Source organism: Protomyctophum bolini, assembly GCF_963924005.1.
Source record: "Protomyctophum bolini genome assembly, chromosome: 5".
NCBI classification, from domain to species: domain Eukaryota; kingdom Metazoa; phylum Chordata; class Actinopteri; order Myctophiformes; family Myctophidae; genus Protomyctophum; species Protomyctophum bolini.
The window spans coordinates 23,773,538-23,798,990 of record NC_137866.1 but is presented as its reverse complement, the minus strand read 5'-3'; the positions used below and the strand labels follow the sequence as shown (position 1 = coordinate 23,798,990).

The 25,453-nt window shown below is 41.5% G+C and overlaps 1 protein-coding gene across 2 annotated transcripts in view; it reads right to left on the bottom strand.

Moving 5' to 3' along the window:
• Positions 1–25,261, bottom strand: part of dgkaa (diacylglycerol kinase, alpha a) — a 27,617-nt gene extending 2,356 nt beyond the window's left edge. Inside the window, exons 1-22 of one of the 2 annotated variants that reach the window (XM_080763723.1) lie at positions 25,060–25,261; positions 16,477–16,589; positions 15,471–15,547; positions 13,728–13,851; positions 13,482–13,556; positions 12,538–12,587; positions 12,302–12,376; positions 11,436–11,552; positions 8,142–8,259; positions 7,745–7,833; positions 7,034–7,153; positions 6,774–6,872; positions 5,216–5,302; positions 4,998–5,071; positions 4,580–4,654; positions 4,361–4,446; positions 4,062–4,151; positions 3,551–3,711; positions 3,398–3,462; positions 3,069–3,159; positions 2,773–2,959; positions 2,405–2,522 (exon numbers count right to left, since the gene is read on the bottom strand). In XM_080763723.1, coding sequence (XP_080619849.1) covers positions 2,405–2,522; positions 2,773–2,959; positions 3,069–3,159; positions 3,398–3,462; positions 3,551–3,711; positions 4,062–4,151; positions 4,361–4,446; positions 4,580–4,654; positions 4,998–5,071; positions 5,216–5,302; positions 6,774–6,872; positions 7,034–7,153; positions 7,745–7,833; positions 8,142–8,259; positions 11,436–11,552; positions 12,302–12,376; positions 12,538–12,587; positions 13,482–13,556; positions 13,728–13,851; positions 15,471–15,547; positions 16,477–16,561 — 2,063 coding nt within the window. In that variant the 5' untranslated portion in view covers positions 16,562–16,589; positions 25,060–25,261. Of the gene's footprint in view, positions 1–2,404; positions 2,523–2,772; positions 2,960–3,068; positions 3,160–3,397; positions 3,463–3,550; positions 3,712–4,061; positions 4,152–4,360; positions 4,447–4,579; positions 4,655–4,997; positions 5,072–5,215; positions 5,303–6,773; positions 6,873–7,033; positions 7,154–7,744; positions 7,834–8,141; positions 8,260–11,435; positions 11,553–12,301; positions 12,377–12,537; positions 12,588–13,481; positions 13,557–13,727; positions 13,852–15,470; positions 15,548–16,476; positions 16,594–25,059 lie in introns of both variants that reach the window. The other variant, XM_080763722.1, reaches the window with a different exon arrangement.
• Between the last annotated feature and the right edge of the window lie 192 nt (positions 25,262–25,453).

Genomic DNA, 25,453 nt, shown 5'->3' with positions numbered 1-25,453 from the left:
GGCGGAGTTGTGTTCTGCTGCCTGGCCTGCTTTGAAGACGGCAAGACGCACACACTGTGTTTTGTCACACGCATTCAACATGGATGACCGAGACACAGTCTTAGCAGAAGGATTTTTTATTTCTGTCCTAGCGGAAAACCAACCAATAAGTCCCTATCCGACACAAATTAACTAATCTTTCTCAGCCGTCACTGGAGCGCGCATCTAGCTACTGCATGATCATGCACGCTGACAGACAGCAGACACTGTCCCAACTCCTAACACAAACACTGAGGGAACTTGTTGTTGTACACACATAATGTGCCACGAAAAATAGCTTCCAATAGCTTAGTTGGTTATTATCGCTTCGAGGAGGTACGTGTCCATAATATCGCCACGAACGGCCAACAAAAGACATCTCTCTTCCACAGTGAATGAAGCATTGGTCTGATTGTCGAAGAATTTATTCTTCGCCGTACAAAGTGTTCCGTGCTGAAAATAGCTGATATACAAGCTCACAACTCGTCGCGTCCGGACACGTTGTGAGCTTGTAGATCAGCCAACCCCAGCATGCGGAGATGCAGGCTCTGAGAACGTTCAGAAACTTTTGCCTTCACAATAAAAGCATGCAAAAGCCCATATAGAGAAGGAAAAATAATTCGGTGGCATTTCACATTGCAAAAGAGCAATTTTTGTAAAATGTAAAAAATATATAAAAATTAAAGCAAAAAAAGAACGAAAAATAACTATAATAGTTGATTAGATGAACTATGAACGGAACTAGTTCATTTTAAAAATCAACAACTGTGAACTGAACTATAGTTCCTAAAAAAAGTATTTGTATGCTATTTAATTTTTTGGAATAAAGCTTTTGACAGGATGACAATTTTGGAAATTCATTTCTTTGTATTCATTTTGAAAATAATTTTGTATTTTGTACTTTGTACTTGTACTTTGTAATTTTTACTTTTATACTTAAGTACATTTTACGCCGGGTAAATTTTTGTACTTAAGTACATTTTATTTGACGTACTTTTATACTTTTACTTAAGTAACTTTCTTAATGGGCACTTTGTACTTTTACTTAAGTAATTTTCAAGTAGAGAATCAGTACTTCTACTTAAGTAAAATATTTTTGTACTTTTTCCACCACTGTATATTAAGAATGAAGAAACATGATGACACCTATATCTGGAGTTCTGGACGTGTCACGATTGGCACCTTTTCAACCCCAGTTGAAAAGGTGCCAATTGTGACACGTCCAGAACTGGACGATGGAGTTCAACTGTTTCAGTTCTTTTTTTCCCACGTAATTGTGACACGTCCAGACACGACCTTTTCAACCCCAGTTGAAAAGGTGCCAATTGTGACACGTCCCGAACTGGACGATGGAGTTCAACTGTTTCAGTTATTTTTTCCCACCTAATATTGAACCAGTTCAGAGTGTTTTCCACTGAAAATGAATTAGTTCAGAATCAGAACCATAAAAGTTGGTTCAGAACTGGAACCAAAGAAATGGCAGACGGTTCCGTGAAAGCACCAAGGTTCCAATGATCTAGAACGGAACCGGTTCTAGAACCAAAGTTATTTTGGTGGAAAAGGGGCCAATGACCAGCCATATGACACTTGTGTCTAAAGGTTCTTTGATAGTGTGATTCAAACAGAGATATGAGAACAGACTGGACATATTAGGACTGTAACATGAATTCTGATGATGGAGGCAGAATGCTCATATTGAAACATTTTGTGTCTTATTCTGCCTGATAGGAAATGATAAGAGGGTATATAAGAAAGCACCCAGGAACTATATGGGAGCTGCCTGCTGCTTCCGCCTTCTTGTGCTAGATTAAACCTACAATGTTGTATGTAACGAGTACTTATGCTGAATAAATCATGCAGATTAGGGATGTGCCGATGTGCCGCATTTAACTTAAATACCTTTATATTTAATACTGTGAGCTTGTAGATCTGTTCAAGCTCTTACTTTGGGCTTGTTTATCTATAAAGACAGACCGATTAATCGGACTGATTAATTAATCGAACCGATGACGATTAATCTAAAAACAACTAAAATCGGCCAATACCGATGTGTTTGCCGTTTAATCTCCCATATCGTTAATGTAGATTGGTCTGTCATCCTTGCTTGGGGTGCCTTGTTCTTCGAGAGATTCCACCACATTTCAAAAAGCTTTCCTGTTCCATGGACCTTTATTACACTAACTTCCCTCTTATGCAATTGAAATGTGATCCCATGTGGCAAAATAAAATCCTTCATTCCTTTTTGCATGATTGTTGTTATGTTAAGTGGCACCTAGGGGTCATCTTTAGCTCTCACTCACAGTCACCTAACGAGCTGTGAACACGGTTTAAGGGTCCAGCTATTGACACTGGCAAGCCTGGGCATGTCCATGTGCTCATAGCTTACCTAATGGTGAGTTGGGATGTCTGTGCCAGCCTCACAGCACTTTTGAGGCCCGTATATATCTGTCCCATTTCCATGGCTCCTTCAAGCCCAACCACCTCTAATCGACGGTCGCTGACATCTGGCAAAACAAGGCGATTATACTGAAGGGAAGCCAATGCAACATTTTTTGTTCAAGAAGAACATATTTAGATGCTGAAATTCATGTCAAAAAACATAGGCCTATAACCTGAGCTTACAACCATAGTCAGTATACAGCGTTATTATACATTACTGCATGTAATGGTCAACTGAATGAAGATATTTTGAATAATCTCACATGCGCCCTCTTATGGACTACACCAGTATAGTTCAAAGATATAGCACACTACCTTGTGAGGTAACTTTCAGAGCCTCTCGTTCCACAATCACCTCGTCCTCTTCTTGACTCATTGAGCTCTTGGTGTCCACTTTCCTGGTCTCGCCCCACAGGTTTGAGCCACCATGCATGCTGGGAATGTTCAGGACAGCAATCCCCTCTAGAGCGGAGCCACTGAGATCCAGTGGTTTACCACAGCACTATATGCACACAGTAACACAGCAGAATAGCATAGGTGTTGGACTTTAATATTAAGAGTTAACTCTCCAGAGTGTAAGAGAACAGAAACGCTTTCTTTCAGTGACAGACCTCAATCGTTAGACACTCGTTCATCTTCTTGCAGGAAGCCCAGATGGTTTCTGAAGTAGCAAATTCAAAATACCACAGCTTGTTCTTCATTCTGGAGCCATAAAGAGTGTAATAATAGTATGTGTTAGAGGTATTTTATCAAAACAAAAATGAGTGCTATGAGTCCACTAAAGCTGACGTTGCTGGTTCTGTGTTCGCAAACTCACATACAGAAAACTCAAAAAGAAAATGTTCAACAAAACAGAAATATCGTGAACATCAATGAGAGTTGAGAGACAACAGTTCTAATTCTTTGTTAGGTATTAGGTTCCACAATCCAGCACACGTACCTAGTATTAAATTTTTGCGGATGTTTCTCCCTCATTGTATGAAACCGATGTGCAATGGAGGCATCCTGTCAACGCATAGAAATATACACCATGAGGCCAAAGATTGAAGTGTGTGTTTTTGCCTAATTAATTTAGTCTGCCATTTTAACTCACCACTCCGATAGAAAAGTAGTTATTGATGATTTCATATGGTACAGGGTCACCCTTCTCATGGTCCTCGTCTATGATGACCTGCACACTCCAGCGGTCCATAAGCACTTGGGTGCTACCTTCTAGATCTTTAAGGATTCGACTCAAATCCACACCGTCGTATCCTACACAGCAGAAAGACCACAAGAACACAAAAGTGAGTTACAACCAAAAAAAGTACCGTTCCTGAAGAAACAGTGTGGGCTCACTGTGTCGGTAGGATTGGTGTGCTTGCCTTAGCGAGCCCACAAGGATCCAAGCGGTCCCGAACCAAGCTGGGTCATCTTTCTCTATGTTCTGGTTCATCATTAAGTCATTCAGTCACACGGCATACCATAATGGCCATGCCAGACAGACACAGCTACAGTGTGTCATTGGCAACAGAACAGGTGCCGGAAAGTGATCCTGTTGTTGTTACTGTTGTTTTTTGTCATTGTGCAGAAATAAGGAAAATAATACCACCACAAATTCTCACCTCCTCCCCATCGCAGACACCGTGCCAGATCGTTTCCTGTGCCAAGAGGTAGCACGGCTACAGGTGGCCGCACCAGAAGATTGGCTTTGTCTGATTTCAAGAAGAGAGAAGTTGTTAACATAAATCATTTTCATTCGGTGCCCCTCTAGAGGGAATAAATACATGGTAGTGGGGGAAGGTGGGGCGGGTCCCCATGACGATCATAAAAACATTTCGTCTCTGTCACACATAAAGTATAAATGAGGTGCTATTTTATGGGACTGATGTGTGTTAGGTTACCTGAAATCCATTCTTCTTACCTATTGCATCAAGAATCCAGCCCACTGTACCATCTCCCCCGCAGACCAAGATCCTGTAATCCTGCATATTTCTGAAGAAACTCAGACTGAAAGAAAGCAAAACCAAACTGGTCTAAAATAGACTGATAAACAGTTATTTTCAAAAAGGAATTACAAATGGCAGTGGTAACCGATCAACAGCACAAAACTACAAAGTGCTCCTATAGTTCACTGTCTTACCCTGGTGCAGGGCCACCATTTGAGAGGTTGTACACTTGCCGCGGATTCAGCAAATACTGAAATTTACGCAGCACTCTGAAATACAAAAAGATCACACCTGTGTGAAGTGAGGGGCGCTAATATATCAAAGTCATGTTGATTAGGTGATGTAATGGTGATATCAAACAAACGGTGCCAACACAAACCTTAAACGCCATTAACAATAAAGAGACAATATGACGTAAACGACACATTATGACGTACATTTTCCCTTCATTGTCAATGCGGGAACTTTGAACTTTGAACTAAAGACAAACATTAAACCTGTGTAAGGCATATATTATAGATAAACACACACATACAGTATAGAGACTCAGAGAGTGTATATACTGTATATATATATATACTTTTTATAGAATACATTGCTCTTTTGGCTCACCTTTCTCCCTGTTTGCCTCCACTTTTAGGGTTCACAAATACTAGAAGCGGGTGAGTGTTTGGTACAGGATTAATCTGTCGAGCAATAGATGAATATTACTATATTAGGACATTGGTTTACATTGGGAATGTATAGGCCGGTCCAATGTAAATATAAACATCCATGCTGCAGTGTATAGAATGGCGTGATTGGTAGAAATATAATGCACAGCACAGTACCTGAAGTACTTGTCCATCAGGGGTGGTGTTGATGTCACTGTCCTCTGCTGAACTGGAGCATCCATTCTTCAGGTTGTTTTGTCTCTCCTTCAGGGAAACAAACAGAACCTTTTCGACATCAGGAAGCAAAGAATCACAAATGATATGTGCTGTTGGCAGTTCCTGCTATTTACTTTGAAGGGTGTACTAGGTGGTTGCACTAGGTCGTTGTGTGGGCGCACGCACGCACGCACGCACGCACGCACACACACACACACACACACACACACACACACACACACACACACACACACACACACACACACACACACACAGTCATGTTATCTGTAGTTGAGAGAGATAACTAACCACCTAACTTCAAATTTGTTGTTGTAACAATGACAGTACCAGTTGAGGTACATCTAACATTTCTCATCCCAATGTTTCAAGAATGCCAATCAGAGAGATGCTGAGTGTATAATTGCACAATGGAGGAACCCATAGAGAATCCCTACCTCCCAGCTTACTTAACATTACTCTGTTAATTTCTGTGGGGACATTTAATTTAAAACCTAATACAAAATCAGTGGAGGGTGCCAAATGAAAGTGCAAAAGACAAATACAATACCAAATCCAAACTGTCTTTGCCATTATTGGATTATATTAATCAATTATTCGTCATTATTGATTCTGAATTGAAATTTAATTCACACATTAATCATGTTACCAAGATTACCTTTTTTCACCTTAGAAATATTGCACCAATCAGAGCCTATCAGTCATTAGACGACGCAAAAACGCTGATCCACGCCCTTGTTTTTTCTCGGCTTGATTACTGCAATGCACTGCACTTTTTCTGGACTGCCAAAGAAAACAACTGACAGACTACAACTTGTCCAAAATGCGGCAGCCAGAGTTTTGACTAAAACTAAGATGAGAGAACATTACTCCAGTTTTAGCTTCACTGCATTGGCTTTTGGTTGTTTTTAGGATTATTAAAAATATATTTTACTTGTTTATAAAGCTCTCAATGGTCTTGCACCTTCCTACCTACGTGACTGCCTGCCTAAATATGTCCCAACCGCCCCCCTCAGGTTTGTGCCCAAAAAAATGGCAACTAAAAAACGCGGTGAAGCAGCTATCTGCTTCTACGGTCCGATGGCATGGAACAAACTCCCACTGAACCTTCGACAGGCAGCCTCTGTAGACATTTTTAAAGCACAGCTCAAGACCTACTTCTATACTCTTGCTTTTAGTTGATCTTTTCCTTGTTATTCATGTCCTCATTGTATTGCATTACTGCTATTATTTTAATGTTTTATGCCTTGCTTTTCTTTTCTTTTTTCCCCTTTTTCTCCATTGCTCTGTAAAGCACTTTGAGCTGCATTTCATGTCATGAAAGGTGCTATACAAATAAAGTATTATTATTATTAATATTATTATTATCCTTAGTGTTAATTGAACTCTGCCGAGTCCATTTGGTTCCATTTCTATAAAATTAACACTGAGGATTTGACTGTGTATGTTCTGGTGCTGCTGTAGACATACTGTGTCTTTCCTCCAGGTTGTGACTCTCTACCTTGACAACAGGGTATATTGCCCAGGGTGGCAGAATATGGTCTCTGAGAAGTCCACAGGTGCACTGTGATGGTTCCAGGTCTGCACACTCATCATGGCGCTGGAACAGCAACGACATTACATTCAGAGGGACTCACAATGATGGGAAAATACGGTCATATCCGAGAACCTCAAAACAAGTGTCAACTAGACAAAAAGATAAAATGGTCATAAATGTCAGAACGGGGAACGTTCTGCCAAGCATGATGATTCATTGCTCACCATGGTGTGGCACCAGACGCAGTGCTTGCCCGTTAAGCCCTGGTAACTCTTAATCTTCTTCTGGCACTTATCACATTTCCCTGAGTCACAGTTCCCACTCACCCAGTCGTGTGCTGCTATCTGAAAGCAGTGGTGGACAGTAACTAAGTACGTTTACTTGAGCACATTTTTGAGAGTATCTGTACTTTATTTGCTGTGGGTATTTGTGTTTTTGGATACTAAAGTTACAGTATTTCTTTCACTCCACTATATACATTTCAAAGAAAAAATATGTTCATGTTCGACCAAGTGTGTGAAGATGGCTGATGAGGTTGAAATGAGGGCATGGGGAGGGGGGATTCTAATGTGAATATGGTCAATAGACAGCAGCCATTTTTACATGAAAAAGAGGATAAGAACAGGTGTTTAACAAATATTCCAGTCAGGTCTCCGATTCATGTAAAAAGTGTCAGACTCGGGGTGCTGCTATTGTTCATGCTTTTCACTGGAAAGGCTCTACTACAATAAATGTAACTGAGCCAATCCCGTAAAGTCGGCCATACCAGCCCTGACAAAAAAGGATGCCAGAGGGTAGAGGGTAAATTAGTATCACTATCATTGGTGTTTATCCTGCCATTTCATGTCCATATGGTTGCCATGAAAAATGTCTATTGAGTTGACTGTTGAACTTGATATCAGTGTAAATGTTGACAGGGCATGCATCGTACATACCCCTGTTTCTTTCTTTGACTTGACGTAGGTCCTGGTGCAGGGGGCAGGGTTGCTGTTGGCACAGCGTCCATGGACCGTGTATTTGCAACCTGAATAAGGAAACACATCAGAATCACAATCTATTTATTGCTATTATGTTCACATAATTATGAAGAACTTGACTTGATGCATAATGGTCTTAAGTAAATAAACTGTAACAAAAAAATACACAGTAAATTCCAGAGTGTTTATTAATTCAATAAACACTGAAGATTTTACTGTAACTAAACACTATGATGTTAAATTGAATGAATAAATACATTCAAAGTGTACTAATGACTATATGCAGTTCCTTAGTGGTGCTTGTGTTTTTTTCTAGTACAGAATCGCCCCCTGCTGGTGCAGTTGAGGTACTGACATGTGCAGCACAGCCCCTGTTTCCTCAGTCCAAGGAGCATGCTGTGGCACACGTTGCAGTAAACTGGCTTGTTGAAATGCTTCATCCTCCAGAGGTGCTGACCATCCCGTTGAGTCATCTGTGAGATAAGTAACACATTTCATTATTATTATTATTATTATTATTATTATATTATTATTATATATCAGGGGTTTGGGTTGGGTTTGACATTATGTACATGATGCACACGCACGCACGCACGCACGGTATGCTCTGTCCTTGTGTGTATCAACAATATAATGCTTCATTTGGCAAATTTATAAAACTAGAGTTTGGGCCACCGCACGGATCTCACACGCCTCATATGCTCATATATTGAGATCCCTGAAGGCAGAGTCTGGCAGACCCTCCCTTAAAACAATTTTACTAAATTATGTTCTAACCTTTATTTAAACAGGTAATCTAATTGAGACCTGAGGTCTCATTCTCAAGAGAGGCCTTTGAAATATACAGTAGTCTCAATCAATGAATCGCGTTGTAGTTTATAAGTAGATGCTAAATATTATTTTGAGTCATCGTTTGCAGCAATGACCAGTATATCAGTGTCAAACCATCCAAAGCATGGGCAAGGTTCAAGGTTGTACTGTATTGTTACAGGTACATAGTACACAAGAGTGAAACGAATTTTGCAGACTTGCTGAACTTTGCCTGTTAAACAAGGACTTAACATGAACATGTATAGCACATCTCACTTTCTTTCTTTTTTTCTATCCAACGATTTTTGTAAACGATTTTTTTTAACCCAGTGTCAATTGTCTAATGTAATCCTGGGTGCTACACTCCTTCTGCCAACCTGGGGAGAGCAACGGACTGACCGTATGCTTCCTTCAATGCATGAGTAATCCAAGCCGCTTCTTTTTCACCTGACAGAGGGGAGTTTTCCCGGCTGGCCAGTGGGGGAAGCAGTTTAGAGACCAGAATTACTGCATGTTTTTTGTGAGGGTACCCACTACCTACCCCAGAGGACACAGGGAGAACATGCAAACTCCACACAGAAAGGCCCTTTTGCCAACCCCACCTAGGGTATGGGCATTGATGATGCGGAGGAGAGAACACGCCCCCCAGCATCCCCAGTGGGAATCGAACCCAGGACCTTCTCGCGCGTCTCACTTTCACCATAGACATTAACTGCATTACACAAAGCCTTTTATAAAGCTACTGTATTACGCTGTCACCACAGCCTGCATTTTCACAGACACCCACTCATTACATTATTAGTTACACCACCATGCATTCGTCTTTTAATTCACCATGACTAATCTCAAATACTAACACAAGATTATACGCTTTTATTGGCTCTAATGATACCAGCCTGTGCTCTCATCCATATGGCTGAGACATGGCTATTTATTTCCCTGTCTAGCACCAGTTTGAATCACGAAGCATCAAAGTGTCAGTTAGGCAAGGAGGCAAGGAGAATAAGCCCTATAGCAAGGCTGAATAGATGAAACCCAGGTATTGTCAGATGGAAGACAAAAATCATAGAAGTCAGTTTATAGTCAGTCTTTATAGTTTACAGTCAGTCTAGTGAGTCTACCAGCAAGAGTGTATAGGCCTGGAAACAAGTGCACAAACGTACCCAGTTTATTTGCCGAAACCCTCTCCAAATACCGTATTATATAAGAAAATGCATTTAATTTAATAGATCCTGTGCACTGTATTGTAGACTACATGGCCTGCCTCCAAGCAGGGCAGTGCACATACTTTTGGGAGGGCAGATGGTCTCTCCCCCTCTCCCCAAAAATAGCCTATTCATGGAGGACAGTAGCAAATTTAGAAACCAGAGAAGCTAACCAATCTAGACACAATCCATGAAAGTGTACATGCTCATTAGATAGTATATATTAGTTAAACATATGGATGATAATGATGAATAGATAGGCTTCACATTTGAAGTGGATTAACCCATTAAAAAGTCTATCCACAGAAAAATATCATACATTTGGTTTTGATATGCATGAGACGTGGTCGCCATGTCCTATATAAAACCAGACTTCACACCCACACGTCTCAGAAAAGCTGAGGAAGGCCTGAGGCTATTTCCATCTGCTGCTGTGCATTATTAAAAGTCTTACATACTTATTTGTGAGTGCTGATGACTTCATTTGCTATTTTACTGCATTGTGGATCAGTACCAATCCTACTCCGAATACATTTGAGTTGAGCAACTGTGGACCCGCAACAGATGTATAAATGAGAGGAAAATAATTATGTGCACAAAATAAAAGGGCACTTTTTCCTATGAAGACAACAGGGCAGATTTTCAGGCATGGGTTGGCCTGCCTGGCTACCAGTTAGTTAATTAGTTCCTTAGTATGCAGAACGCTGTCACTGATCCTCAGGTAGGGGTCTCCTGTCTGTTTCCTGGCTCATAACAGAATTATCGGATGTACTAGAATTATCTTCAGTTAAACATAGACATAACTGAAGTAATTGTTTTTGGAGCCCAGGAAGAATGATTAAAGTCAGTGCTCAGCTTCAATTGTTTAAAAACCACGAAACGGGCCAGAAATCCTGTTGTAGTCACTGTGATGCTTGATTTAAAAATACTACTGTCTGATAAAGCATTGGAATGGTTTAGGCCTAAAATACATTTCTGATCTTATCAAGATCAGCATTCAGTTTCGATCAGGCGCGTAGAGTGGATCAAATGATTGACTGGGCAAACTAGCATCCCCGGCCGCCGATAGGTGTGAAGTGTGAACAGCCCTTGTGCCTACTTTTGATTGATTGATTGAAATATTTATTAACAGTTTGCAGAATTACATTTCAAGCACAAACTCAATACAAAGACTGTTAACTGTGAGTGGACGACCCAATTAAGCATTACACTTGTTTACAAGAGGGTCCACCATGTTCAATTCATCAAAGGCACAATGGCTGCCAAAGTAGGCTATCTTTTGTTGTTTTTCTTGTTTCTTCGAAGCTAGACTGGGCCAGCTCTAAACTGACTGGGCCACGGCCCGCGTGGCCCAATGGACCCTACGCCGGTGGTTTCGATATACATTCCGTGCGACAACCTTCCAAAAAAACTGCAGGTCTGCTTACAACTCTCAATGTGGCTCAATTATAGCACCACCATCAGGTCGATTTGAAACATTTTGGGTATGGTGTTTTTTTTCCTTGGTCTTTCATGCCGATCAGCCCAGCGGTGTCTGAAATTAGCTGCACACGTGCACGAACAGACAGACACACACAACAACAACATAATCTCCACTTCCCTGTCTTTTGGCTTGGCATGATAATTTGACGTACCTTTAGTCCCAGTAAGACCAGTAAGGGAACATTGTTCATGCCTCCTTCCACCCACTCGTCCAGAGATACTGTGCCGCTGCTGTCAGCATCGATTGCTGTCATCATGTCCTTCAGCACCTAATGGCATGGCAGTGGGTTGTTGGCATCCAATTAACACACATACACACACACGTACAGCTCCTAATAACCTTAGATTTGTATTGCAGCAGATGTTCATCATTCATCACTCATCTGGTTGTGGTACAATGAGCGATTCATGTTATTGCCTACAATAGTAGGCAATAAGCCTGGAGACCCCTTGGAACCCCATCAAGGACTGCTGGGGTCCCATGACCCCACTTTGAGCACCTGTTCATTGTTCATTGTAACATAACTAGTAGGGAATGAGCGATGATTAATAGCCTACTGCAATACTGCAATACCAATCTAAAAGGTATTTAAGAGCTGTGTGTGTGGGGGAAAAAAGCAAAATGAGGAATAGTTTAACTACTTAAATCCTATTTACATACTTTGTTGACCGAAGTCCTCCAGGGGTCTATAGGCCCCCTCCTTTTTTCCCTATACACCACACATATTAGCCGAAAATAGCCGCAATGCAATACATTGTGAGCTTGTAGATTGGTTATTTTCCCCAAATGCTTTATATAGGGGTCCTGCATCACCCTGTCTTGGTTCATATCTCAGTAAGGTATCTGTTCATTATCCCTGGACCCTTACTGTACATAAACCCTGACAGGGTGAGGCGACAATTATAAACGCCTCACTGCACACTATCCCTTGTATAGCTGAGGGTCATGTGCAGACATTCATTTGTTTCAAACTTTAAAGCAAGCTTTCGTTTATGAATATATATTACTGGGACTTACCGGTCTGAGCTCTGACACATCCCAGCCAAGGTAATCTGCAGCATGCATCATTTGAGCTATGATCCTGTCCACTTCCTATGAGTTCAGAAGCAAATACTTAGTTTGTCAAGAAAATCAAATTGAGTTGGAATTTGAGCTTGTGGGTGAATCACCACAAGATCAATGGTTGTTGTTTTTGTTTTGTTTTTATTGGTGTTGCCAGCAGCATGCAAAAAAAGAGATTTCCTATGACTTACAGAGCTGTCAAGGACTCCATTTCCATCTCTGTCATAGAGTTTGAAAGCAACTGGAGAAGAGGAGAGATGGAAAAGAAAGCATTGGAAACCAGTCTAATTCATCTAAGTCAGAGGTTTTCAACTGGTGGTCCGTGGACCACTGGTGGTCTGTGAAGGTATATTGCATGTGGTCCCTGACCATGCATTTAGTATGTTTTTGAGTGGTGCAACCACTCCAAGGAACAACAACGTCCGGGACTATGCGACTATGTTTAGAGTACCAGTGGCGCTGTTGTGCCAGAAACAGAGAGAGAGATAGTGTTGCACTGTTGCCTGCTTATTACAGAGAGAGAGAGAGAGAGAGAGAGAGAGGCAGGGGGAGAGGGGAGTTGCACCACTCAGTTCACACAGGTGTGATTTTTATCGACCACTAGTTGGGAAACGAACTAGTTCATTAAATGACCTGGTGATGTATGTCATCAATGTTGTCAGTTACTGACAACATCAGTCTATTAGGAAATGTTCCCATATAATCATACAATCACATGTGTCTGCTATCTATGAGTTTAATATGGAAGGTTAAGAGAACAGAGTAAGGGCAACCATGGGAAAGGAATAACTCCGGACGACTAGCATATGCCAGTTAAATTACTGGCTCTTAAGGGCTTGATTTAATTCACCTCAAATTAAACAAAGCCCTTAACTGTCAACATTTAACCCCCCCCCCCCCACACACACACACACACACACACACACACACACACACACACACACACCACGCCCATATCCCCCCACCCAACACAACAGTGGTCCCCAGGTTGATTCTTCAGTCAGGGTGGTGGGTGGTGGTCCCTGGTTCATAAATCAGTTGAAAACCCCTGATCTATAAGTCTTTGGGGAAAAGCCTGCAGCAGTATGAGAGAGAGAGAGAGAGAGAGAGAGAGAGAGAGAAAAGAACAACTCACACTCCAGCTTGTCTCTGGGCTGGCCGTCCTCCAACAGAGAGAAGTAACAAGAGACGTCCTTCAGGAAGACCTCTTCTACAAGGAAGACGAATGCTCCAGTTACCATACCTGCACGCCCAGTACTGTACTGTACTGTACACACATGTTCAGTTGATAAAAGGTTGTAACTTCATACAGGCTCTAAATAACGCTGACTAAGGAGGAAAGACAGTGTTTATGCCTATATTTGAAGCATATTAATCTCACTGGCAGTGTCCTCATGCTCAGAGTTGGGAAAGGAGCGGAAGAGCCTCTGGCAGAGATCCACGGGGAAGCCTTCGTCTTCTAAATAGGTCTTCAGGAACAGACCAAAGCCCTCCTCGTTGATGCACTGGAATTGATCGAGGAGCAAGGGAAGATTTACTGTTACTACTCACAATGCTAATGCATGATTCTGACTTTAAGTGTACACATGCATATACGGTAAGTGGGGTTTTAAGTGTACAGTAAGTGTAAGTGGCAGTTTTTTGCTTTACTTAGGATAGTAAAGAGACAGGAAATTGAGGGATGAGATGGGTAAGGACACAAGACAGGCGACACAAGTCTTAAATCGGAAATGGGCCTGGGATGTTGCAATTATGTGGTCTGAAAACTCTGAATAACTACCATAATCACGCTCCATAAGTGGTTCTTTTAAAGTTTTATTTCTCCCACAAACTTTTAAATCAAAGTAAGCCTACTATTCAGGCAATGAAGTAATATGCAACAAAAGGCAAACATCCTCAAAAAAGATTTGAGTCTGACATGCTATTTGCATTTGATAATTAGCTCCAGGGATCTCCGATCTAGCAATTAGTACTCCCTGGATAAATAGTGAGCCACAAACCCATTTCTTGTTGACTTGTTATTCCATTACCCTCGTCGATAACCTACAAAGCTAACAGTCATAAATAATGTCATTGCAAGACAGTCGAGCCGCTGGAAGGCATTGATTGATTGATTGATTGATTGATTGATTGATTGATTGAAAACATTAACAGTTTGCAGAATAAGCACAAGAAAGTAGATCTGCATAAGAGGATTAAATAGCCCAAGAAAGCACTAAAGCCTAAGGCTTGTTTCCATTGGGGTCCTACATTTTCAATTAATCAGACTGACATTTACCGTGAAAGACTCATACCATATAGTAGTTGAATACAGTGTGCCAATTTTGTCCATTTTACTCGATATTTATGATGGATAACAGTTTTTATTCATGTCGTCAATGTTGTTGGTATTGGCTAGGCTGTGTCTTTCAGTCACATTGGAGCGTACTCTGTGTGGTTGGAGCCAGCATGCCGTTCAGGAGTGCTGCTGCGTGGGCAATAAACTAAAGGGCTAATTTGCATTTGCAACCTCAGTTGGACAGCACTACAGACATTACTCATAGACAGCTTAAGTCTCAATAATAAATATACGTGGTGACTCACTGTACAATTTACTGTAGAATACTTCAGGGGTTCTCAAAGTTTTTGGCTGGAGACCACCGGAAATGCTTTGGCCATGTCTCGCGACCACCCTGCCCTCATGCCCCCCTTCCCCACCCCCAATACTAATTGACTGCAAAAATAACCTTAATAATAGAGAATATACTTGTAAGTCATGAATGCATACTGAAACCAGATCTAATCATTAAGGAAAGTTTATGCATGTACTATGTGTACTATGTAAACTCTTAATTTCCATTTCCCAGCCATTCGGTCGCGACCCACGGGTTGGGAAACCATCACAGTCAGACACATGCTCTTTGCTCTCAACAGTATACTAAAGAGAGCTACTTCAACTGTTCTTATCCATTTGTAATTCTGAGAGAGTGTACAAATGGACCCTGTGCACAAATGGATACTGTACAAGACAAATGGACACCGGCCCATTTTGTCACATTTGTAGGCATATATACACTCTCAGAGTTAAATTACACAGAGTTGTGCACTGGTGATAAAAACGCAGGGCATATTATTATCTCCTGACCTCTCCGTGTCTGTGTTGGGCCAGACTGCCTTCTGCATCAAATTCACTGAGCACGTCTTTCACCTTCCGGCTGCAGTCTGGGGAAAAACACACACACACACACACACACACACACACACACACACACACTCACACACACACACACACACACACACACACACACACACACACACACAGGCACGCACACACACAGGCACACACACACACACACACACACACACACACACACACACACACACACACACACACACACACACACACACACAGTCACACACACACACATTTTGACATTTTTACTCCAACAATTTAATTATTTGAATTTATAATTAGAAGAAATGTGTATAGATAACTTCATAATTTATTGTATTAAATTATGTTAATGTTATTTATTCATGAGCATGCAATGTACTTTGCACACATGCATGCACAGTTGCACACAATGAATATAGGCCTAACAAGTAACGGCACAAACACAGACGGGACACTTGGATTGCAAAACACCAAGCATGAGCAACAGCAGCTGCCTCTTCTAGATAGGAGAAAGCAGAAGAAAGTGAGTGTAAATTTAGTGTGTGTGTGTGTGTGTGTGTGTGTGTGTGTGTGTGTGTGTGTGTGTGTGTGTGTGTGTGTGTGTGTGTGTGTGTGTGTGTGTGTGTGTGTGTGTGTGTGTGTGCGCGCGTGCGTGCGTGCGTGCGTGCGTGTTTGTGGGTGGAAGTGGAAGGGGAGGGAGGGAGGGGGTTAACCACTTGAACACCAGCATGCCTATTTATTCTGGGAAGAACATTCGCCAAAATAGCAGATCTACAAACTCACTTGTATGCACACATTCATTGTGTGCATCTACAAGACGTACAAGTTGAGCTTGTAGATCTACTGTTTTTTACTTTTTCACTCCTAGTACCTGCAACAGGTCCGTTTCACTAAAGACTATGAGGGTTTAAGTGGTTAAGCACTGGGGTAGCTATAGCTGCCTTCCCATCTGGGAAGGCTGTCTGACTGTACTTACATTCAATGTACTGCTGAAGCTGGATGAAGTCGACGGGGGTAATCTCCTTCACCTCTGGGTCTGTGGGGGTGGGGGTGCTGGACATGGTAGCTGCTTCCAGCTTCTGCACTAAACTGCCTGTGCACAAGCGGCAGAACCAGTGCAAGACACGGCAGATGAAGAGAGAAAGGAAGAAAAGGGGGCGGATTAGTCATGCCGCCGTATGAAACACTGAAGCAAGCGAAAGAACATACCAGCTGAGCTTACACACTGCGCACCTTACCGACAATGGGGGGTGGGGGGCGAGGGGGTGGGAGCCAGAGAGAGGTCGGAATTCTGCGTGCACAATATTATGCTGTGCCATAATCTAAGAAACACATGTACTCTCTCTGTATGTTGTCTCTTATTTTACTTTGTCTCGTAGTAAGTAAGCACATACTTTATACTGTGCATTGCAATATTATTATGATTTTAGGTTGTTATGTTATTATATTATGTTATTAATTACTATCTCTATTTCACCGGTATGTTCAAATATACGTTTTGGATGTTTGGATGGAGTTGATGATTTAATTTCAGTATTTCACTATTACATTTATATTCATGGTCTCCAACCGAGTGTTGCTCTGTCTCTAGTGCATGTAGCATTTCACATTCATTGCTATCACTATCATCTAATTGTTCCAGAGGCAAATGCAACGTTCTATTAAAAATGATGTCAATCTAAACATATACAAGTTTACAGATGCCTTGCAGTGCTCCCAGAATCAAAGGGAACGTTCGTTAACCCAAATCTGGCTTATAAAGGGAGGAATTAGTGGTGTTTGGAATGAATGAAACAAAACATCTGAGCTCAGTGAGATCATGGCTGGAGTGTTTCCCCAGAGACTAGGAGGTCAGGGTTCAATCTGCAGCAGAGTCATACTGTACCTAAGACTATAAAAGTGGTACCCAATCAGCAGGGGCCTCCCAGCTGATGCATCAGAGGTTGGATGTCCCTGAGACAGACTACCTTCATGGTCTGGGATTCAATTCAATTCAATTCAAACTTTATTGACAGCCGTAGCCAGAAGAAGACATACAAACAATTTAAGAACATACAAAACAATTAATAAATATAGGAGTTCATAAAAATCTAAAAAACTGTCTATAAAAGGCACCCATACCAGTGTTTCCACATAAAGAGAGCTGTATCTCACAGCACTAAACCTGGGATTGGTCAATACCTTAATCACGTGATTATGTGACCCATCAAGTCTACATTTAAAGCTACCGTATGGTATACATCAGGGGTGTCCAAAGTGTGGCCCGCGGGCCAAATGCGGCCCTGGGATAAATGTAATACGGCCCGCAGCCGGGCCGTATGACATTTTTATCCCGTGATTTTGTAACCCATTTTTCACCCGTGTGTCAATTATCTAATGTGATCCTGGGCTCTACACACCCTCCGCCAACCTGGGGAGACCAACAGACTTCAACTCATGCTTCCTTCATGCCTCAGTGTCCAAGTTGCTCCTTTACACCTGACAGGGGCGTGGAAGGAAGTAAGGAACACGTTATTCCAACCAGTTCCTTTCCCCTCCATAAGGATTTTTAACCTGGGCATTTCCCAGAATATAATTTGTCAGTGTTCCTTGTTCCTTCTTCCTTGTATTATTATTTTTACGTTGCTCCTCTGGTTACATTTGGCAATGTGACATATGGCTGAAAAAAGGCTGAGAGACACTTTTTGTTCACAGCACACACCCGACAAAAGACCATTGATATGAAATATTGATGATGATATGATGAGTTCAATAGAATCGTTTAAATGCAATGCACATGTATGTGACTTTGTTATAGACTAGTCCGACGCTACATTATGTGACTTTGTTATAGACTAGTATGTCACTACATTATGTCAGGAGATATAGTAAGGTTGGCCCGTGGGTGTTTTAATATTTTCAAATTTTGCCCCCTTTGAAAAAAGTTTGGACACCCCTGGTATACATGAAGTTTCTCAAGAGAGCCTGGAAGGTGGTTAGACCAGAGTCGCAGAATAGCTGACTAGCACTGCCACCCCTAGGCTTCTTCAAGAGAATCCTGAGAGCATCATTATAGGCTACCTTAAGCTTGCGCAGGTTCTCTCACAGTACAGCTGCATGCCTCATGCTAGAAAAAATGGAGATAGGCTCCTGAACTGTGGGCCACATGGCTCAGCAGCTGTCGGTTTCCAAGGCTATTTATTTTGGGGGTCCTTGACATGAAAAGGTTTGGGAACCATTGCGTTAAACGACATTAAACTCACATTGCCACTCACACTTACACTTATGCATGCGCATACCCTCTATAGCTTTTATACAAATGTAGAATAACAATAGAATACCGATGTCCTGACATGAGAATATACGTTTTGGGGCTCCCCGGTTGGCTCAACTGATGGACTGATGCACATCGACAGAGCACATGCCATTAGTCTCAGTTCTTGTGCAGCCAACCTGGGAGCTAGTCCGACCCGAGGGCCTTCGCTGTATATGTCCTTCTCTCACTTCGTGCCATTTCCTGTCTGTCTCAATTAAAGCTTTGGGAAAAACACAAAAGACAGACACACATCTCCTGGGTCATGGAAATGAGGTCTCGTTCAAAAATCCCATAGACTTGTGTTCCAAAAACAAATAAATTATTACGGGGCTCCGGGGAATGTATGTCACACCAGCCAGGGCTGAACGGAGAGACTAAATGAAATAATCACGAATAACACCCACTCTGTCCATTTGACATGGAACCACTTGCTCTCTTTGGTTTCTGAAAGGGTCATGTTGTCTCCACTTAATTCCTTTGAAAGGTTACCAGAGCGTTGCCTGGCAGTTTTGTTTAGGCAGCCAATCAGGTGCGAGAAATCTGAACAGAAAGCTAAGTGAGGCTACAACTAGAAGATCGTTACCTCACTTCCTCACACACACAGGAATCCGCTATGACTTGTTTCCATATTAATTGTCAAATTAACCCATTCTGGCGGGAACCCCTTTTGGTGTTTTAAGCATTATGTACTTTTAGCTATTTAAAAATAGCATATCTACAAGCTCATAGCGTGGCACACTTGTACTGTAGGTCTGCTATTTTTGAAAAATCATGAAAATGTGGCGCAAATCTTTGAAAATATATTCTTTCAGAGCGAACGTTTTACTCAAATCGTTGCTTCTGGGGGGTCCCTGGAACAACATATTTTCAGATGGAGGTCGGCGGCCAATTACGTATATATTTTTGAGGGTACTTGACATGAAAATGCTTGAGCACCACTGACCTAGAAACATGGGGTTTTTTTCAGAAAACTGTCAGAATTTAGAAGGTCTCAGGTTCTCAGGTCTAAATGGGTTAAGCTCCCCCCCCCCCCAAGTCTTTACTCCAACCATAAAACCTGTACTATAAATGACCACAAGATACAGGTGTTCTTTTCAAACAAAATGCAGTGCAGTCTATGTTATGTGCAAACAAACAATAAAATATATTTTACGCTGATATTTTTATGCCCTTCAAACCAATCTAGCTGATCTAAGTTTACTGTGAGTGTCTGTTTCCCCTGATGGCCGGCTGAGTACCATCATCACTGTCTGGTACAACAAGATTTCAGCCTATCTGAGTAATCTGACTCCTAACTTCCTGATTAGATAATTATTTGCATGCACAATGTTCACATGCAGAGTGGAAATCATTACCAGTGCAGCGAGCGATATTCACTGCAGTTGGAATAATCTCACAAATTCTTGTCTTGGGTTTAGTTAGCTTCAATAGATTGCTTAGAAGACTTGACTGAGGAATTTATATGTAAGCCTGGGCAATATATCAATATATGTTTTATCTATGGTCTTAAAATACCATGATAATGGCATAATTGTTGTCTTTTCCTTGTTTGAAATGATGCATTACAAACAGCAAAGTGATGTCGATTAGAACGGTCAGATAAGACTGATCTAGCTACTCTATTATTTGCCTTTCCCCACTTTGTTATAATAATATAATAACTTAGTTATAATCGTAACTTCATTATTATAATATAATAACTAAGAATAACTAAGTGGACTATATATTCTAGGCATTACTGATGGAAACATGGAAAATCTTTTTACTAACCCTAAACCTTAACAATAACAGACAGTGGAACAGACACATTCAGAGCACTGCATGCAGTGGAGACAAAGCATTTTGACTTGTAAAATCTCAGATAATATACTACAATTTGGATAGTTGTGGTTCTGTCCCTGGTCACTAGGACACTACAAAGAACAACACAGCAATTGGCAATGCCAATAACTACACTCAGATAAACCTCTGTTTGGAGTTTATTAATTCTAACCACACAAGGAGCAACACCCTGTCTGATACAAAGGGTTTTGCTAACTAAACAGTAGTTAAAAGGCGGTTGCATATGATAATTAGTGCTAAACATCATCCTTCCAAATCACCGACCAATGTACACAAGATTACTTTTAAGGTATGACCTTTTTCCATGCGAGCTCATGTTTGTGCAAGCTGTCATAACGCCCACGCCTTGTGTCAAGGATCTGCCGTTTCGTAAGGTGCAAGCAGTGGTTGGAAACGCCTGGGTCGGGTTCTCTTGCACGGTGACGCAATTCACGGCTGACGTCTAGGGTTGGTTTTTCCTACTGACATCACAACAATTATTTTCACTGAATTCTTTGCAGATTACTTGAGGTTAGCAGAGGGTAGGAGGAACATATTTCTGTTGCTATGGAAAGAGTTTCCCCCATCAGCTGCCCTCTGTCAGAGCCATGCCATGGGTGACTGACTCATATAGAGGGAGGGAGGGAGGCCAGCCCAGACGAGGGGGAGCTCTGACCGTCTCTGAGTCTTCCCTCCACCTCGCCACCCACGCCACAACCCACGTTTTGGCCTTCTAAACCAGAGGCAGCTTCTAAATTGCATTCTACAGGCAGATGCTACTGTGACTCATTACACGAACAAGGGAATACTCCCTTACTATAAATGGAATGTATGCTCAAGAGGTCATTTCTCAGGTCAAGCTTTTACTGTGCTGTATGTTACAAACCACCAGTAAGATTCCACTTAACTGAACAACAACAGCAAATAAAGTTCAACTTCTTCATGTCTACCTGGCTACCACTAGTCCCCTTCCAACTGTTGTGACATCTCAGGGTAATATTAAGGTCTGAGTAGGTTGTTAGTTAGTGAAAGCTACAACATGTGTGGTGACTCTAGAGCTAAAAATAAATGAGAATAACTGTCACGATTCAAATAAGAGAACTAAGAGAACATTCACCACAGCATGAATCATACCATTCTGGGAAAATGTAGGCGAGGCCTGATTTCCTTTCTCCCTGGCTTCAAAGTGTGTACTGCCCATCATTCTAAGTTCTGACTTGAATATAGCTTATGTAATATGGCTTTGTGTGGAGGCAGCCTAGCTTGTATACTATACACTCGAAAGCAGAAAAACATCAAACCAGCCTGGACTTGTAGAGCACAAGTATTTTTACCCGTTTGCCAGTCTGTATGCAAAATTAAAACAGTACTGCACATCTGAATAAAAACAACAATAACATTTAAATGATCACTATGTCTATTTCCTTTAATAGGGATTTGTAACATCATTATTGTAGAACAAGTAGGGCAACGTTGATGTGTTTTGTATCGTGTATTCACTGAGATCAGTCCAAGTCTGTTGCTAAAGTGAATCTTAAATCAGTCACAGAGTCTAACATCATAGTTATTATTAATACATGAATACAGACTTTTTGTGGAGACATTTTACCAAAATCAAAGGTTTGCGCTGACTGATCCCTGTTCATTTTATCTGTGTTATAAACCAGTATACTTAAAACTATAAATCACTTATCCTTCAGAATGATGATCTCATTCTAGTCCATTTGCGCCCTCTAGTAGCCTATCTAATATAAATATTAACAATTGTGCCAATTCACTACAGTATTGATCCCTTGACTAAAAACTTTCCTGAAGGCAGTAATGGACAGACAGATTATACCACATACTGTAGATTCCCCAGTTCTAATACATGAATGTGGTCAAATGATATTGAATGGCGAGCTTACAATATATATAACAATAAGGTACCGTAGTAGTAACAATATTAATCACAGCTTAACTCCCACCCACTAGGTGTAAACAAATGAACATCTCTTTGTTAATGAATAATAATAATTGGACATATTTGATCCCACTGGGGAAATACAGTTTCAGCTTCACCCAGCTGATTATTGTTCAAGTTGTCATACTTGAGAACATAGTTAAGGTTTAAGCGTCTTGCTCAGGGACACCTCGAAACATTGCCACGGCCTGGAATCAAACCTGAGAGCTTCTGTTTCCAAAGCGGCCTCTCTAACCATTCAGCTATGCAGGTTGGAGGGTCATTACTTTAGGCACTGATGATAGGGGCTTTACAAACGGCTGGCTAGTTTTTCAATAGGACCTTAGACTAAAGTGACATTTTCATTTCAATCTATGGGAAAGACATCAGCAAATATAGGGTCAGAAAGCGCATATGATGCTTGTGCATGTGTAACAGAAGACCAACTTCTCAGGTGAGAGAGAATGTCAATGCAGGACATGATCAGATTGTGTCAGTAAAAACAGTCCATTGACAATAGTTGCAGCACCTATAACCCTCATTGCACATGTGTAGAGTTCAGTGGTGCAAGAACCATAGTGACTGGTCTACAGAGATGAGGAAAACATCATAGTCAGATAAGTCCTGCACTATACTGTCTACAAATCGACGGGTGTATACAGGCATACAACAAGAGAACGGTGCAGCCATGAATGCTTGGCCCTGACAGTGAGGGTCTGTTATGCAGTTGGGGGCATTTTCCAGGTATGGACGCCTGGTTTGGGTCCACTTATGTTATGTCCCAGGGAAGGGCCACTGCAAATTAATACAAAGTAGAAAGTACTTTACCCCAAAATTAGGTAAGAGGGACTTCTGCATCAGGCCGAATGATTGTATAGGGTGTGGGTGTGTATACGTTTGTATACTTTGATCAATATTATCTCTATCTATCTATCTATCTATCTATCTATCTATCTATCTATCTATCTATCTATCTATCTATCTATCTATCTATCTATCTATCTCTAAAGTAATTTGGAATGATTTTTATGTGTTTTACATCAGATAGTTAAAGTGAATAGTCAGGCAGTAAAGGTGGGGGAGGGGAGAGGGGGATGACATGCAGTAAAGGTCTTGTGTCAAATGCAAAACGGGGCCAGCTGCGTCTAGAAGATATACTATCCTTATTCATATGGTAGTAAGATGAGCTCTTACTCTATGAGCCCAGATCACCTTTGTTGACATATTTCTGTTCTGATGGTAGTGGTCTGACTGGTCTCTTCCAGAATGAAAATGCCCCCATGCCATCCACATGGCACATGATGTGAATCATATGCTATGCTCATCATTTGGACACCCAGGGGAGAGTTTAGACCTGCTCTCCACCACCATCATCAAAATGGCAAATGAGGGAATATCTGTTGTTGAACGGTTTTCCATCCCTCCAGTAGGATTCCAGAGTCTATGCCAAAGCACCTTTAAGCTGTCGTGACTATGTGGTGGCCAAAAACCTTACTAATGCACATTTTTGTTTTTCCCTTCAATTTGTCACCCATCTGTAGGATATTGTTTGTGTGTGTGTGTGTGTGTGTGTGTGTGTGTGTGTGTGTGTGTGTGTGTGTGTGTGTGTGTGTGTGTGTGTGTGTGTGTGCGTGCGTGTGTGTGTGTGTGTGTGTGTGTGTGTCTGTCTGTCTGTGTGCGTGTGTTGACAGACAGACAGACAGACAGACAGACAGACAGACAGACAGACAGACAGACAGACAGACAGACAGACAGACAGACAGACAGATAGATAGATGTGTTTATTTCTTTATTTTACGGATTGGGATAGATGTGTTTATTTATTTATTTTACGGATTGGTAGCTTGTCATCAATAGGCTATCGTTGTTGGCAGAATCCATTTACCTGTAGAAAAAGTAATAGTGGAATCTCTTGCAGGCTTGCACCCAGATATCTTACACTTTATGCCCCAACATAAAATGTAAAGCTGTAGGCCAGTAGGCCTATGTCTGAATGTTCCTGAGTCTAGTAGGCTATGACTTCCAGAATTCTTAATATAGCACAGAATGATGGACGAATTCCCATTATAGGTATAACTTCAGTAGCTTTATGGAAACCAAATGGCACACTGCAAAAGCAGCTGATGCGGTCCGTGTATCACTAGTAAAACCCACAATAGGACAAAATGTATTATCATAATAGTAGTAGGCTACAATACCTACTATGTAGCCTACTGTACATTCAACTATGAATAACATGAAGAAGCTCTGATCTTTTTGTAGATCAGCTGAATTATTTTACTAAGGCAGGTGTATCCGTACCATTCTTAGTAACGTACGCCAGCTATAACAGTAACTGTAAGCTGAAAAAGACATGCTTATTCCAGATGCGAAACTTGACAGCAGCGCAATGAACGGTCTAATAACAGTATTCACATTTGTCAACTATTCAAAGCTGCAGTCTGCACTGAACTTCAATCAGTGCGATGACTGGAGCGCTATTTTAAGGGTTTGCTGGTTACCTTTCTGCGTCGACCCCGCTGTACTTCAAGTTGGCAATCTGTAGGTGAATGTCCACATAATAAGCCCCGGCTATTTCCAAGTGCGAGTCCGACCGATGAGTTGAACGGCCGGGGCGCTGCAAGTCGACGGACAGAAGGCAACAGCAAAATGTGACAAATGAGGGAAAGACTGACGCCCTCCCACGCCCGATTCAGTCAGAGACAGAGTATGAAATGTTCTTCATAAAGCACCGCCTCAAACTAGCGCCTGTACGTGTACATGCACTTTGCCCGACGGTGTGGCTTACTCTATATTTACCAAGTACACGTGTGTTAACAATCTAGTTTAACCTCTTTTTGGCCAAGTGTAGCTATTGACATGCTAACGTAAGTACTGTATGTGACCAGATGTATG